Source organism: Lytechinus variegatus, chromosome 16 (genome assembly GCF_018143015.1).
Source record: "Lytechinus variegatus isolate NC3 chromosome 16, Lvar_3.0, whole genome shotgun sequence".
In the NCBI taxonomy this organism is placed as follows: Eukaryota; Metazoa; Echinodermata; class Echinoidea; order Temnopleuroida; family Toxopneustidae; genus Lytechinus; species Lytechinus variegatus.
In genome coordinates this window covers 14,063,802-14,079,396 of record NC_054755.1, presented here as the reverse complement: position 1 = coordinate 14,079,396, position 15,595 = coordinate 14,063,802, and the positions used below count along the sequence as shown (strand labels likewise).

At 37.0% G+C, this 15,595-nt stretch overlaps 1 protein-coding gene across 2 annotated transcripts in view; it reads right to left on the bottom strand.

The window, feature by feature from the left end:
• The window catches only part of LOC121429445 (trafficking protein particle complex subunit 14-like), an 80,302-nt gene extending 67,860 nt beyond the window's left edge, over positions 1-12,442 (bottom strand). For both annotated transcript variants that reach the window (XM_041626447.1, XM_041626448.1), the window contains exon 1: positions 11,901-12,442. In XM_041626447.1, the coding sequence (XP_041482381.1) occupies positions 11,901-12,425 (525 nt within the window). In that variant the 5' untranslated portion in view covers positions 12,426-12,442. The remainder of the gene's footprint in view (positions 1-11,900) is intronic.
• Positions 12,443-15,595: the final 3,153 nt, after the last annotated feature.

Sequence of the window (15,595 nt, the reverse complement as noted above, 5' to 3'; positions counted from 1 at the left end):
GGATGGAAAGCAAGATAAGAACAAAGATAAGAACAAAAGATAAAAACTTTTTCAGAATACCAACTTAAGAACGTGACGTACAGTAGATAAAAACAAATTTAAGATTAGAATGTTTTCAGAATACCGCCCCATATCAAGTCCTTTTATGCCTTTTGGATCCCTTGCGCGAGCAAATGCTCAGCGGCGCACGCACTGACGCACAGTCGCACAAGCGCAGCCCGGCTAGCCCCCTGCCTGCTGCACTGCATATTAGGTACAGTACGCGCCCGGATCGAATATGACAACTTTTGCCATTGGCTTGTGGTCTGACACATGGGTCAATCCATGTCAAATCAACCAATGCTTGTCACCCGACCCTCTTCGATTTTCTTTAAACTCACACCAAATGTTGCCCCAAGTGTCTGACGGAAAAATCTGAAATATTTTGCCCCAAGGTCAAATGGTTGCTAAGATACGGCCTCCCATAGCAACCAATGCGCACTCAAAGAAATAATTTTAAATAAAATTGCCTATTTTTGATTGACTACTGCAGCAAAGTTTGATTGATTAGTCTTCATTTTAAGTAAATTGGAAGAACTTTTTGGTCTAAACATGCAGAGTATACTGTAGCGCGGACCTGTCAACCGGATTTTGCACACGAGGTCACCGAAAATGGCGTTAAGGATCCGTGTCAATGATTTCAGAAGCATGTTAGTAGGCTCATAAATCCAAAACTAAATTAGCTTAGAACCAAATATTATGCACATTTATAGACTTTCATATACTCAACAGAATTACAAAAAATTGAGATAAGATTGTGTGTCGTTTTCCTGTAGGGCGCCCTCAAAGTTGGATTTTTTTCAAAAGATGCCAAGTTCAAGGTCACGGATCACCTCCTGTCCCATCGAGGAGGGGGACCAATTTCTGTGTTTTGATAGACATTTACCCATATTTTCAAGTGTTACTTGAGAAATTTTGCTACCGGAATGTTTAGGAGCTGATTTGCGCATTCCAAAATGGTCGTAAACACCCTAAATTTGACGTCAATGACACATACATGCTTTTCAACACATTTCAAATTGTGATAAGTCAAAGATGAAATGCCAAAAGACATTGATATCTTCTGTGATGATAGTCTGTAATTGGTATTAAAAGGATATATCTTCAGAAATAGTTTTTATTGTTGGTAATGACCTTGAAAACACACCTAAAATTCAATAAAAACAGTAAATTGGCTAATTTTCCAGAATCATATGGCATTCAAATGGTGTTTACATTGACTTTCAAATGGGTGTCATTTCAATACAAAGGGTGAGCTTAAGCCAAAACTTGAAAGATATGTTCAACTTTTGGTCTACTTTAAGCAACATAAAATATTTGAACTCAAAACTATATCATTTGACCTTGAAATTATTCCAAATATAGCTGATTATTGCTTCGTAAGTAGCATATTCAAATTGCGCGAGTACATTGCACTTTGCAACACATTTCAAAATGGATTTTCTCATAGAGAGAATACCTGATCAGGCTGATATTTGCAGTATTGGTAGTCTGTAATGAGTTCTTGGAGGATCTACAGATTAAGTACCTATTCTCTGATGCCAATGACCTTGAAAATACAGCTGAAAATCATGAAAATCAATAAATCATACAATTTTCATTAGTAATCTGATTTTACCCACTTTTCATTGTGTGTTATTCCATCTTAGCTTGTGAGCTCATGCTGATAATTGCAAATCATGTTCCACTTTTGGTCTACTTTAAGCTACATAAAATATTTGAACTCAAAACCTTATCATTTGACCTTGAAATTGTTCCAAATATAGCTATTTGTGCTTCATAAGTAGCATATTCAAATCACACATGTACTTTGCAACACATTTTAAAATGGATTTTCTCAAAGAGAGAATACCTGATCAGGCTGATATTTGCAGTATTAGTAGTCTGTAATGAGTTCTTGCAGGATCTACAGATCAAGGAACTATTCTTTCATGACAGTGACCTTGAAAATACAGCTGAAAATCATGAAAAATCAATAAATCAGACTGAACTCAAAACCATATCTTTTGACCTTGAAATCATTCCAAATATAGCTATTTGTTGCTTCATAAGTAGCATAATTATATTCAAATCATGCATGTACATTGTACTTAGCAACACATTTCAATACTTGGAAATAATTTCAAGGTCAAATGATATGGTTTTGAGTTCAGTCTGATTTATTGATTTTTCATGATTTTCAGCTGTATTTTCAAGGTCATTGTCATGAAAGAATAGTTCCTTGATCTGTAGATACTCTAAGAACTCATTACAGACTACTAATACTGCAAATATCAGCCTGATCAGGTATTCTCTCTTTGAGAAAATCCAATTTGAAATGTGTTGCAAAGTACACGTGTGAGTTGAATATGCTACTTATGAAGCACAAATAGCTATATTTGGAACAATTTCCAGGTCGAATGATAAGGTTTTGAGTTCAAATATTTTATGTAGCTTAAAGTAGACCAAAAGTGGAACATGATTTGCAATTATCAGCATGAGCTCACAATCTAAGATGGAATAACACACAATGAAAAGTGGGTAAAATCAGATTACTAATGAAAATTGTATGATTTATTGATTTTCATGATTTTCAGCTGTATTTTCAAGGTCATTGTCATCAGAGAATAGGTACTTAATCTGTAGATCCTCCAAGAACTCATTACAGACTATCAATACTGCAAATATCAGCCTGATCAGGTATTCTCTCTATGAGAAAATCCATTTTGAAATGTGTTGCAAAGTGCAATGTATTCGCGTGATTTCAATATGCTACTTACGAAGCAATAATCAGCTATATTTGGAATAATTTCAAGGTCAAATGATATAGTTTTGAGTTCAAATATTTTATGTTGCTTAAAGTAGAACAAAAGTTGAACATGTCTTTCAAGTTTTGGCTTAAGCTCACCCTTTGTATTGAAATGATACCCATTTGAAAGTCAATGTAAACACCATTTGAATGCCATATGATTCTGGAAAATTAGCCAATTTACTGTTTTTATTGAATTTTAGGTGTGTTTTCAAGGTCATTACCAACAATAAAAACTATTTCTGAAGATATATCCTTTTAATACCAATTACAGACTATCATTACAGAAGATATCAATGTCTTTTGGCATTTCATCTTTGAGTTATCACAATTTGAAAAGTGTTGAAAAGCATGTATGTGTCATTGACGTCAAATTTAGGGTGTTTACGACCATTTTGGAATGCGCAAATCAGCCCCTAAACATTCCGGTAGCAAAATTTCTCAAGTAACACTTGAAAATATGGGTAAATGTCTATTAAAACACAGAAATTGGTCCCCCTCCTCGATGGGACAGGAGGTGATCCGTGACCTTGAACTTGGCATCTTTTGAAAAAAAAATCCAACTTTGAGGGCGCCCTACAGGAAAACGACACACACTCTTTGGCCAATTTTTTGTAATTCTGTTGAGTATATGAAAGTCCATAAATGTGCATAATATTTGGTTCAAAGCTAATTTAGTTTTGGATTTATGAGCTCCAAACATGCTTCTGAAATCATTGACACAGATCCTTAATGCCATTTTCGGTGACCTCGTGTGCGAAATCCGGTTGACAGGTCAGCGCTACAGTATACTCTGCATGTTTAGACCAAAAAGTTCTTCCAATTTACTTAAAATGAAGACTGTAATCAATCAAACTTTGCTGCAGTAGTCAATCAAAAATAGGCAATTTTATTCAAAATAGTTTCTTTGAGTGCGCATTGGTTGCTATGGGAGGCCGTATCTTAGCAACCATTTGACCTTGGGGCAAAATATTTCAGATTTTTCCGTCAGACACTTGGGGCAACATTTGGTGCGAGTTTAAAGAAAATCGAAGAGGGTCGGGTGACAAATTGTCTGAAAATTGGTTGATTTGATGTGGATTGACCCACATGTTTAATTAAAGCTAAAGGCAAACGCAAAGTTTGACCAATGAACATCATTCTTACATCATCGTAAAGCTTAGAAACAAGTGGAATGCCTCTGGCCGTCTCGCCCGCATCACGCGGTTCAATATAGCAGCAGTGCTGACTTTGAATACTACTCTAACTCGCACAAGATGTTCAGTGATACATGGTTACTCTTATGTCCACTTTTCATGAACTACCCCAATAAACTTACAGAGATATGATGGTTATTCAACAAAAAACCCCAACATGGCCAAAGTTCATTGACCTTACATGACCTTTGACCTTGATCATGTGACCTGAAACTCGCACAGGATGTTCAGTGATACTTGATTACTCTTATGTACAAGTTTCATGAATCAGATCCATAAACTTTCAAAGGTATGATGGTAATTCAACAGATACACCCAATTCGGCCAAAGTTCATTGACCTTTGACCTTGGTCATGTGACCTGAAACGCGCACAGGATGTTCAGAGATACTTGATTACTCTAATGTCCAAGTTTAATGAATTAGACCAATAAACTTTCAAAGTTATGATGGTAATTAAACAGATACCCCGATTCGGCCAAAGTTCATTGACCCTAAATGACCTTTGACCTTAATCATGAGACCTGAAACTTGCACAAAATGTTCAGTGATGCTTGATTACTGTTATGTCCAAGTTTCATGAATCAGATCCATAAACTTTCAAAGTTATGATGGGAATTCAACAGATATCCCCAATTCGGCCAAAGTTCATTGACCCTAAATGACCTTTGACCTTGGTCATGTGACATGAAACTCATGCAGGATGTTCAGTGATACTTGATTAACCTTATATCCAAGTTTCATGAACTAGGTCCATATATTTTCTAAGTTGTGATGACATTTCAAAAACTTAACCTCAGGTTAAGATTTCGATGTTGATCCTTCCAACATGGTCTAAGTTCATTGACCCTAAATGACCTTTGACCTTGGTCATGTGACATGAAACTCTAATAGGATGTTCAGTAATACTTGATTAACCTTATGGCCAAGTTTTATTAACTAGGTCCATATACTTTCTAAGTTATGACGTCATTTCAAAAACTAAACCTCAGGTTAAGATTTGATGTTGACACCGCCGTCGCCGTCGGAAAAGCGGCGCCTATAGTCTCACTCTGCTTCGCAGGTGAGACAAAAAACTGCACAATGACTCATGGGAACTAAGCTGTAAGATACCATCAAGCGAAATTGGAATGAGTGGAAATCGTTTGTGGTGACATAAAGTAGGATTTTACGTTGAGTTTCATCCTATTTTTTATATGAAAGGGATGTTTTTGACCCCAAAACGCGAATGTAATTACATAACATCTTTGCAAAAAATTCAATTATTTAATGGAAATAATATGATATCCTCAGCATTATATCATTGGAACTAGGGATAAAAGTGGGAACTTTTTTCAGGAATGACAAAACATGAAATTTCCAATGGTATTTCCATAGAGTGGTAGACACGCGCGGAAAGCACGTGCAGTTAGTGTCCCATAGGATTCGATATGCAGGTTCCTAACATTTAGAATCAGGCCAATAATACACTGACTTCAATGGCGCTAATTGTGTATTCATGAGGTCATGTCTAAAGGCCTTAATGGATCAATTCAAACATAATTTTGGTAGTGCGGGTTTTCATCATGATCTACCAAAACATGGTCAAAATGGGGTCCCTAATTCTGTCAAGTGACACATCAAATTGTTTGTTTTGTTATACTGAATAAGAAAGTGTACAGTCAGACACCATATACTCTTGACCTCCCATTAAAAAGTTATGACCGGAAATGTCAAAAGGTCAACAAACTTTCTTTGAATGGAAAATTACATTGAAGGTGTTGAGAAAGCTAACTTTTTCGGGTTATTTACTTTTTTTTTGCATGAGTTTATTTTTTATTTTTTATTTTGATAAATTCATCTTCAGAAGGCTTTATCCAGAAGATATAAACATGATAAAGGGTCAAGACAAGGTCAGGCAAAGGTCAACAAACTTTCATTGGTATCCAAACTACACTAAAAGCGGTAAGAATTGTAGAAGTCTTATTTTTCGTTGGTTCTTTATATTGAAAAGTCTCTATCTAAGAAATATATGAAGCCTGGCTCAAATGTGCTTACCGGGTATTTAGGAATGAAATAGATCAACAAAGATAGACGTCAGATACATTCAGTGTGGTATCATGGTATTGCAGGAATACATTGAAACCACTTGACAAACCATTGAAATTTTATCATCTTCATGATGTAATAAGTGAAAAGAGCTCTTTGCGTTTTTTTTTATTCATGTTAAATGCATTTTCAATTTACTAGTCTTTGATGATGTAAAGAAGCATTTGCTTCGTACAGAATATTTCAATTAAGAGAAATTATTGCAATGTATTGGAGCATAAGTGTGATACTATGTTAACAGAATAATCACATCGATTTATCAGAGCTCCCAGCTCGTAAGAAAGATGCCTAACATTTCATTTGGATGAACATACGAATAAGATATTGAAGTAAGGATTGAGGATGATATAAGTTGGGCTCCAATTGCTCCTCAATTAGTTCTAATGTGTGATGGCTATATTATTTCTGACAAAGAGGCAACATTGTGCAGGCGTGCTTATTATGGGTCTCCATTATGCTGTGATATATTCTGACCATAACTTGATCTCTGGAGCCAAGGACTACATAATTATTTCTGGTGCTGTGTTGTTCTGAGCTTATCATTGGGGCCCTTTTGCATTTCGTAAAGTGAAATTTAAGGATTTCGTGCATACTTTTGGTCAATCATATGTAATTTTCTGTCAAAAATGCAAGTTTACGCAATTTTGGGTACACACATACATGTACCCCAATACATTAAAATAATTTATGTTTACTATAATAATTATCTGTACAAAGCAAATGGACGAAATGTTTATTTAAATTGAGAATATATGGAACTTGAATTGAATTCCTACCTCATGAAACACGGAAAGAGCAGGTAGCACTTATAACATCATGAAGATAAGATTTTAAGAGCATTAAGGTTTATCAAGTTGTTTCAAGGTATTCCTGCAATACCATGATACCCAGAATGTTTTCAATGTCTATGTTTTTTTATCTATTTCATACTACATAAGCACATTTGACCCAGGCTTTAATGTATTCAAGATAGAGACTTTTCAAAATAAAGAACCCATGGAAAATAAGACTTCTATTTAATACTAACCACTTTTAGTATATTTTGGATACTGTACCAATGAAAGTTTGTTGAACTGATTTCTACCTTTCACTGACCTTGTCTTGACCCTTTATCATGTTTATATCTTCTGGATAAAGACTTCTGAAGATGAAAATATCAAAATAAAAAATAAACTAGATGCTCGGCGGGTCGCGCAGTCGAGCACATGTATCCCCCGAACCCACCACATCATCCGTCATTGCAATATACATGTACTACTGTAGAGCTCAAACAGAAATTTGACAAAAAAATACATGTACAATTATCATGGCGACAATGACCCTAGCATGCAGGTCCCCCAAGCCCAACTACAGTGGTTGAAAAGTGACTTACGGTTGCGGAAAAAGAGAGTCTTGCATGTAAACTTCAACATTGACCTGAAAATGACCTTTGACCTTACCGTGTGACCTCTGACTGCAGCATAACATGCAGGTTCCCCAGGTTCATCTACTATCCAAGTTTGGTTGAAAAGTAACTTACGGTTGCAGAGTTACATGTAGGTGTCATTAGAAAGTCTTGCATCAGTTGCATGTAAACTTTAACGTTGACCAGAAAATGACCTTTGACCTTACCATGTGACCTCCGACTGCAGCATAACATGCAGCTTCCCCAAATGCATAGATCTACCATTCAAGTTTGGTTGAAAGTGACTTACAGTTGCAGAGTTAGGTGTCAGTAAGAGTCTTGCATGTAAACTATAGCATTGACCTTAAAATGACTTTTGACCTTACCATGTGACCTCTGACTCCAGCATAACATGCAGGTTCCCGAGGTTCATCTACCATCCAAGTTTGGTTGAAAAGTGACCTACGGTTGTGGAGTTACATGTATGTGCCATAATAGAATCTTGCATGTAAACTTTAACGTTGACCTGAAAATGACCTTTGACCTTACCATGTGACCTCCGACTGCAGCATAACATGCAGGTTCCCCAAATCCAGCTACCATCCAAGTTTGGTTGAAAAGTGACCAACGGTTGCGGAGTTAGCCTGTGTCATAAGAGAGTCTTGCATGTAAACTTCAACGTTGACCTGAAAATGACCTTTGACCTTACCATGTGACCTCCGCCAAAACAAAAATCAATAGGCGGCTTCGCTATACCATACTCGACCTTCATGCCAAATTTGAAGATGATCGGAGAAGAAATGCAGCTAATAGAGTGCTCACAAGGAAATCTCTGTGGCAGCGGCGGAGGCGGCGCGACGAGGCTAAATCCATAGTATCGGATCCTCCAAACTTTGTTCAGGGAATAATCATGCAAAAAAATGGTGTCATATCGTCGCACGCACCACGAACCGTCCTCTCTGCGCACTTCGATGCTGAAGTTACTTTTGCAGAAAACGTACATAGAAAAGCTTTTTAAAACCAGCAATAAGTGCACCTACAAGGAGAGCAAACTATTTACTGGTGTCTTTGTTCGATAGTTCAGGTTCCAAAGTTTGATCCCTTATCTTTATATTTTCTTGAACTTATTTATGCCACACTGGGCATCGTAACAGAGCAGACGGTTCGTGGTGAAATCACGAGGCGCGATAGCGCACTGTATCTAATCCACGAACCATCCTCTCTGTTACGATGCCCACCGTGGCATAAATAATTAAGTTGAATAAAATATAGAGATACAGGATGAAACTTTGGAACCTGAACTATCGAACAAAGACACCGATAAATAATTTACTCTCCTTGTAGGTGCACTTATTGCTGGTTTTAAAAAAAGCTTTTCTTTAAATGTGTTGTCTGCCAGTCTGCAAAACTAATTTTTGAATCAAAGTGCACAGAGTGGACGGTCCGTGGTGCGTGCGACGATATGACCTCACCTTTTAGACAGAAAAGATGTGCCATTACGCATGGGAAGCAGAAAGACAACTTTTGAAAAAAAATTCAAGTTGAGAATTCTCTGAAAGTATTTCATTTGTAACTTGGTGTGATTGAAGTCACAACGGTGACAGCCCAAGAGACGGAAGCCCGTGAGACCGAGGGCCCGCAAGAACAAAGGCCCACAAGACCGAAGGCCCACGAGACCAAAGGCTCACGGGATCAGGGTCGAGTGGTTAAATTAGCCTTGTTGCAGCAGTGCAACAAGTGTCTGTTATCAGAGGGGGAGGGGGCAGAGCCAAATATTTCCCAGTAATCCTGTCTAGAATTAGTGGGATAACTAGGATTTCAGTTTAGGGGGCAATGTGTGTGTGTATTTTAAATTTGTCAGACGTGTATCAATCAGATATGATTATTTACGTCTGGGACCGACCTTTAACGTCACCATCCGAAAGACGTGACCAGGGCTCGAACCTCGAACTTCTGCATCAATTTGTAACTTCCCCACAGCTTGGATTACAGGCGCACGCCACAACGCCCACAAAGCAATAGTGAGCACGGGAAGCCCATGCAGAGAGGGAAGTGTACCCCCGCAAGAAGCATGGAAGGTCTTATGTTCCTTTAAATTGCTCCTTTCCTGCTCTCGCTCATCTTAATACGTCCTCTACCTGTTTTCTTGAGGGGAGGGGTAGAGCCAAAATATTTCTCGGAACTAAGTCCAGAAGGATTTCATTTTAGGGGGCGGTAGTGAGCACGCGAAATGTGCGAAAAAACGCTCTATATCATGAGGGGAGTTTTCTCCCTCCCACGCGAAGCATGGAAGTTATGTTCGTTCTTTTCTTTAGAACTTTCGGCTTTTTGTTCTTATTTATGCCAAGATAGCATTACCCATCATGAAGGTTCAATGTTCCAGGTGTACTGGGGCCTGTTGCATGACGAGATGAGCGATACGTAGGAACGTCCTAGGACCATTCTTCCGAGATAGGAAGATTGGCGACAAATCAGCGCTTTCCGTTTCACGAAGGCAATTTTGTCTTCCAAGTCCTCGACATCGTTTGATATCGATAGTATCGAAAAAATATTTAGTCTTCATCGTCACCTGAGCCTTTTATTTCGGAATTACGACTTTACATAAACTCATTTATTTCAATAAAAGGAGATCAAATGATGTTTTATTTATTACTGATTGTAGAATTTATGTATGGAGCTTACTTTATGAGGTAAAAAGAGAAACAAACTTTGACGATTCACAAGCATAACTGAATAAAATCGAAATTCTCATTATTTCCCTTATTTATAACACGGTGTTCTTTTAGAGACACCTTTCATTGATATTTCAACGAAAGAGACCCTTGTCCGATATAGAAATTGATTTAACTAAGTAATTTCGACATTCTATTTGTTTAATATTCTGTATGTTTATAGAATACTTATATACAGTGATCATTTTTCGAATTATGCATTAATATGTTATTTGTTGAGGTAAAAATAGGGTTTGAATGGAGTAAACAAAATCAACTGTGTCTGATTGTATGAGACTAAAAAGGAAAATATGAGAGGCTGCGTGTGAAAAATCAAATTAATTTATTTTATTTGTCAGAAATATCGCAAGAAATACAAATGTGAGTGTTTAGAGAATAAACATACCTCGGTTGCATGATAAGTAACCGAAGACAAGGAACATGAACATTGATGCAAGCATGTCCAAGTGAATAAAGTCGTGCTTTGCAATAATAATTAAAACATAGAAAAAGTTGTGCAATCCGCAATGGAAAAATACAGAAATAATGCTTAAAAATTACAACGATCATAAACATTGGTCATATTTAAAGTTGATCACTTAATTCATGGAAGTTTACTGGTATGATATTTAAGAATATACAAAATATATATGTTCAACATTTCAATTCTTTTAACATGACATAGGAGCCAAAAGGGGCTTACCCTACGATTTGAAATATGCGCCTATTCGCATGGACTTTTCATAATCTTTTCTTTGATGAACTTATCTCCATTTGTAATTATTGTGATGGATTCGTAAGCTATAAGTCTAATCTGTATCTTAAATTCAATTACCTTTTTTTTACTGCCGATTTTTGTTTGTATCACTGTATCCCAAATCAAAGAATTAATTTTCATTGATTAAAATTAATCTCATAAAAAATGATAATCATAATGAAAATGAAATAGAAATAAATAAATGATTTAGCATGTTTAACATCTTAGTTTTGTATTGTTCTTTTTCTGCTGAACGTTATAAATACGTTTTTTTTTCGTACATAGTTTCTTTTAAAAAAATTGTTTTCATGTTGTTTAATTGTCTACAATGAGAAAGCATGAGTGGTCATGCAGAGAGATAGTGCAGTGCCGCCCTTTTCGATAGTTCAAGTTTATTTTCTTTTTAATGGAAAAGGGGTGGGGATAGGACGGAGGGAGAATAAAAGAAAATATATTTTAAAAATATATATTTGGGCCCAAGTACATTACCCCCGGAGAAGTTAAAATTGCATCCGTTTTTGGTCGTCTTGTCGACCTGAAATTGATGACAACTAGCCCCCACACAAAGAATAACTTGGCGCCATTCCAGATAAAATGCATCATCAACCCCCTAAAAAAATGTTTAAAGGTGATATGTCAGTGTGGCTTGCCGTAAACGCATTTTCTCTCAATGCCGACGGTGGCGGGCGGTGTGCAAAGAAGATCATGCCTACGTAGGACATGTCTGGAGGTGTCTTTCCAAGGACAATTCTTCGTATCGCCCAAATCGGCTTTGTGAAACAGTTGAGCGATATCTCGTTCTTACGTAGAACGGTTCTACGAAAGACCATTTCATGCAACAGGCCCCTGGTATATATTTCCATAATATTTCCAATTCTCTTGAGGAGGGGGATAGTGAGAGGGGAGAGGGGAATAGTGAGAAAGGGGGGGGGGACTTACTTTTCTCGAAATCATCTTGGACTTGGCAGCTTTCTCGTATTTCCATTCTCTGACAGGAACAGACATAAAAGAAAGACATCTTATTTTATCTGTATGAAAGGCACTACTTTCAGAAAAACGTCGCCCTGATCCGCGAGAACTGTTTGCCTTTCCCCTATCTCGCTCTTGTTCTGCGGTTTCTGCACCTCCCGACTGATCAGGGTAATCTACGCTCTGTGAACGTTGTTGTGAGAAACTCAGCGAAGCGGGTCTGCTGGCGCACGGGGAGTCCCCGGGTGTAGTGTAACCAGCGCTCGACGCAAAGGACAGGGCCTCCCAAGTATCAACTGCTTCTTCTACTGCCTCAGGTTGACCGTTTTTCTTTGAAAGTGATACAACCAGTGCCAAATGGAGTAGCTCTCCGCCGTAGACATATTTTCGATGTCCCTCATTTCGAACATCCACCCAGCTTTTAGGGTATCTTTTAGGTAAGACAATTGAAATTTTGTCTACTTCCCTGACGAGAGACGTCAGACTTCCCTCCATGGTCAAAATAGAAAATAGCAATGAGAAAAATAAAATTGCGCATGCGTGCCGCTAGCCCGGCCCATGCGCGCGCCGCCGGCCGGATCAATATAGGGAAGGCCAGCTTGTCTGGTCTGTTAGCGTCAAAAATGCCCTTCTTGTGGACAAAAGCAGGATTTTTTTCTCCAGACCTTCGTTTATGTATACGAATTAAGAATGGGGTATGCTCCAAAAAATCTGGCTGCAGGAACAGTGAAAAAATGGGTGAAAATGTCAGAATTTATGAGTTTAGATTGGTCTGATATATAGACTAGCGCTAGTGCAAAACTCAATAGCAGTGCATTATTTTGCTTTGGATTAGTTCTTGAATTCAGACCCTTTTTGAACATCTCAATGCATTTAAAAGCAGATGCTCAACATGCCGAAGAGTGACGGTAGTCCAGGATAGGCCCCATAGAAAATTGACCAAACCTTGTTTTTTTGTATATACAATATTTTTTGATGGTTTCTTGTCAATTCGAGGGTGCTGATTACGAATCTGAATGATGCCACTCGTGTAACCTTGAGCATTTTCCGCAAATTGGCAAAATCCAATATGGCCGCCAAAATATGCAAATTACCCATGAAACTCATAAAATTGTCCGCCAATTGGCTGTGAAATGCATGAAATTGTATGGCAGGAGTGAAATAAAATCTTGAAAAATAATTTTTGACAAAATATTTATTTTCCTGATTTTCAAAATGGCCGCCATAGGCCATTGTATACAGTATCATGTACAATACGAATAGGTAAACCTAATTTTCACAAAAATGAGCATTTGTCTGATTTTTCATTTTCCTCTAAAAACAAGAGTTTATTTGGGCTTGATTCCCCTTTATAACGTCATATAATAGCGCAGGGTATTAATTACCTTCAATAATATTTACAGGGTTTTTTTTTTGGGGGGGGGGGCAGAGAAGGTCCTTAAAATCTGACAAAATAAAAATGTAGAAGGTTAAAGACCATGACCATGAGGAACTTAAACACTCTTTAAAAAAAGCACCCCTTGCATTTTTTTTTGTATGGGGGATGGGCTTTAGAAAAATGCCACATAAAGAGTAAAAGGAAATTATTACGACTAGGAACTTAACCCCCCCCCCCAAAAAAAAAAGGAGGGATCCTTTACACTTCAGCGTATTAATTTAAAGCCTCAAACATTCTGCTTTGAAAAAAAAAATGTTTCCGGTGTCCAATTAATAAAAATTTCATTTATCTTCTACTCAGTCTTTGTTCATTTCAGTTCCTACTCTGACTGTCTGTCATCACTCCTTGCACTTTTGAGCTTTACCACACCTTCTTGTTTTGTTTCCTCCCCCCCCCCCCCTCTTTGTCTTCCTTTCTAAGTACATTTTTCTTTGCTATTTTAATTCATTATTATCTAGCAACAATTATTCAATTTTTAATGCTTACACCTACACCGAAATATAATACCATGACATTTATAATGTTTTTTCTTCATAGTCTTTGAAACTCCATTTTGGCTACACTGTCGATACTATTCGCAATATTTAATGTCTAGTTTAAAGAATTTAAGAAATGACTGTCATGATATTATATTTGGGTAAAGGTACATCAAATTTATATTAAAAAGGTTGCAGCATTCAGAATGGAATAACTGTTGCTTGACAGAAATGGATGTAGTTATTTTCCGAAAATCCTCTGTGAAAATTTTAGTTTTATATTATATCACTGAGTTTTCCCATTCCTGCAGTTACCACCATCTGAAATGCATATGACTAGAATATAATTATATGTAGAGAAATAAAAGTTTCTCTACATATAATTATATTCTAGTCATATCCTTTATAAGTTTGTCTTTACTTCAATGGAAAATTATTTGCATTTGTTTTTATGACAGTCAGAGTTTGCATCCAACAATTTTGCTACTGAAACATATATAATCATATTCATTTTTTTTGACAATGGGAGATGTAGGATTTATAAAGCAGGTGCTATCACAGAAATATACTGGAAAAATTAAATGAAAGAAAATATAAGGCTAAAATCTATTGTGCACAATGTATATTTTTGATATGGTATGTTACTGAATCATGGATTTGCAAGTGAATTTCTAAAACAAGTGCAGAGATTTTTGTATATATTTATATTTCTATAATTAGTTGCATGATTAAAGGTACACTTTAAAATATGTCAGAAAAAATATACTTAGAGACAGGACACAGAACGAGATGGTATGGTGAAGCTTAAAATCAAGAGTGATGTGAAAGTTAAAAAGAAACAGAAGGAACGGAATATGAATATGAATAAAAAAAAATGAGTAGGAGAATATAAATAAACAATGGTTAATTGGGTACTGTAAACATTTTTTTTATCAAATCAGAATGCATTAAACTTCAAATGAATGGTCTGAAGTGCAAAGGACTCTTCTTACCTTTGAAGGGGGGGGGGAGGCATTTTCTGCTCAAAAAATATATCAGCCCCCTATTTTTCGGGGGGGAGGGGTTAAGTTCCTAGTCATAATCCTTTAACTTTTATGAGGTCATTTTATAAAGACCCCAAGACCCCCCCCCCCCCAAAAAAAGAGAGTAATGTCTAGCTTTAAAAATGCAAAGACCCCTGAGGGGCAAAGGTGTATACTGGTTTGAGCATGGGGAGGTAGAACTAAAAGTGGTATGGGGAGGGGTGCACATCTTGGGGAGGTGGAACTAAGGCTTGGAAAATCAGCTAATAATTGAAAGTAGAAGGGGTACACATTTCGTTTTGCTTGCCAGTGTTGGAACTCCTCTGCCTCAGCGGAAGGTTTCACATTCACCCAGTGTACCTCCAGCCTATGCCCTTGAGGGGATGCGTTTTTTAAGAGTATTTATCACTTTTATGTTTCTAATGGCCATCGCCTTTAACCTTCTTTGATGTCAGATTTTGATGTCAGATTTTAAGGACTAATCCTGCCCCTTCCCCCAAAACCGAGAAATATTAATGAAGGTGATTGATACCCCACATTTTAATGCAGAGAAGACATCTAGAATTTAATATGAATCTTTACCATAAGATGAATATTTCTTCCAACTTTTATGAGCACTGACTAAACACAGGGGAACTAGTTTGATCCACAATGAGTTTTCCTGCATTTCTGACTATCACATGTGGCTACCTGGTAATTCACTCTCTGACAAGTTTTTTACCTAAATTT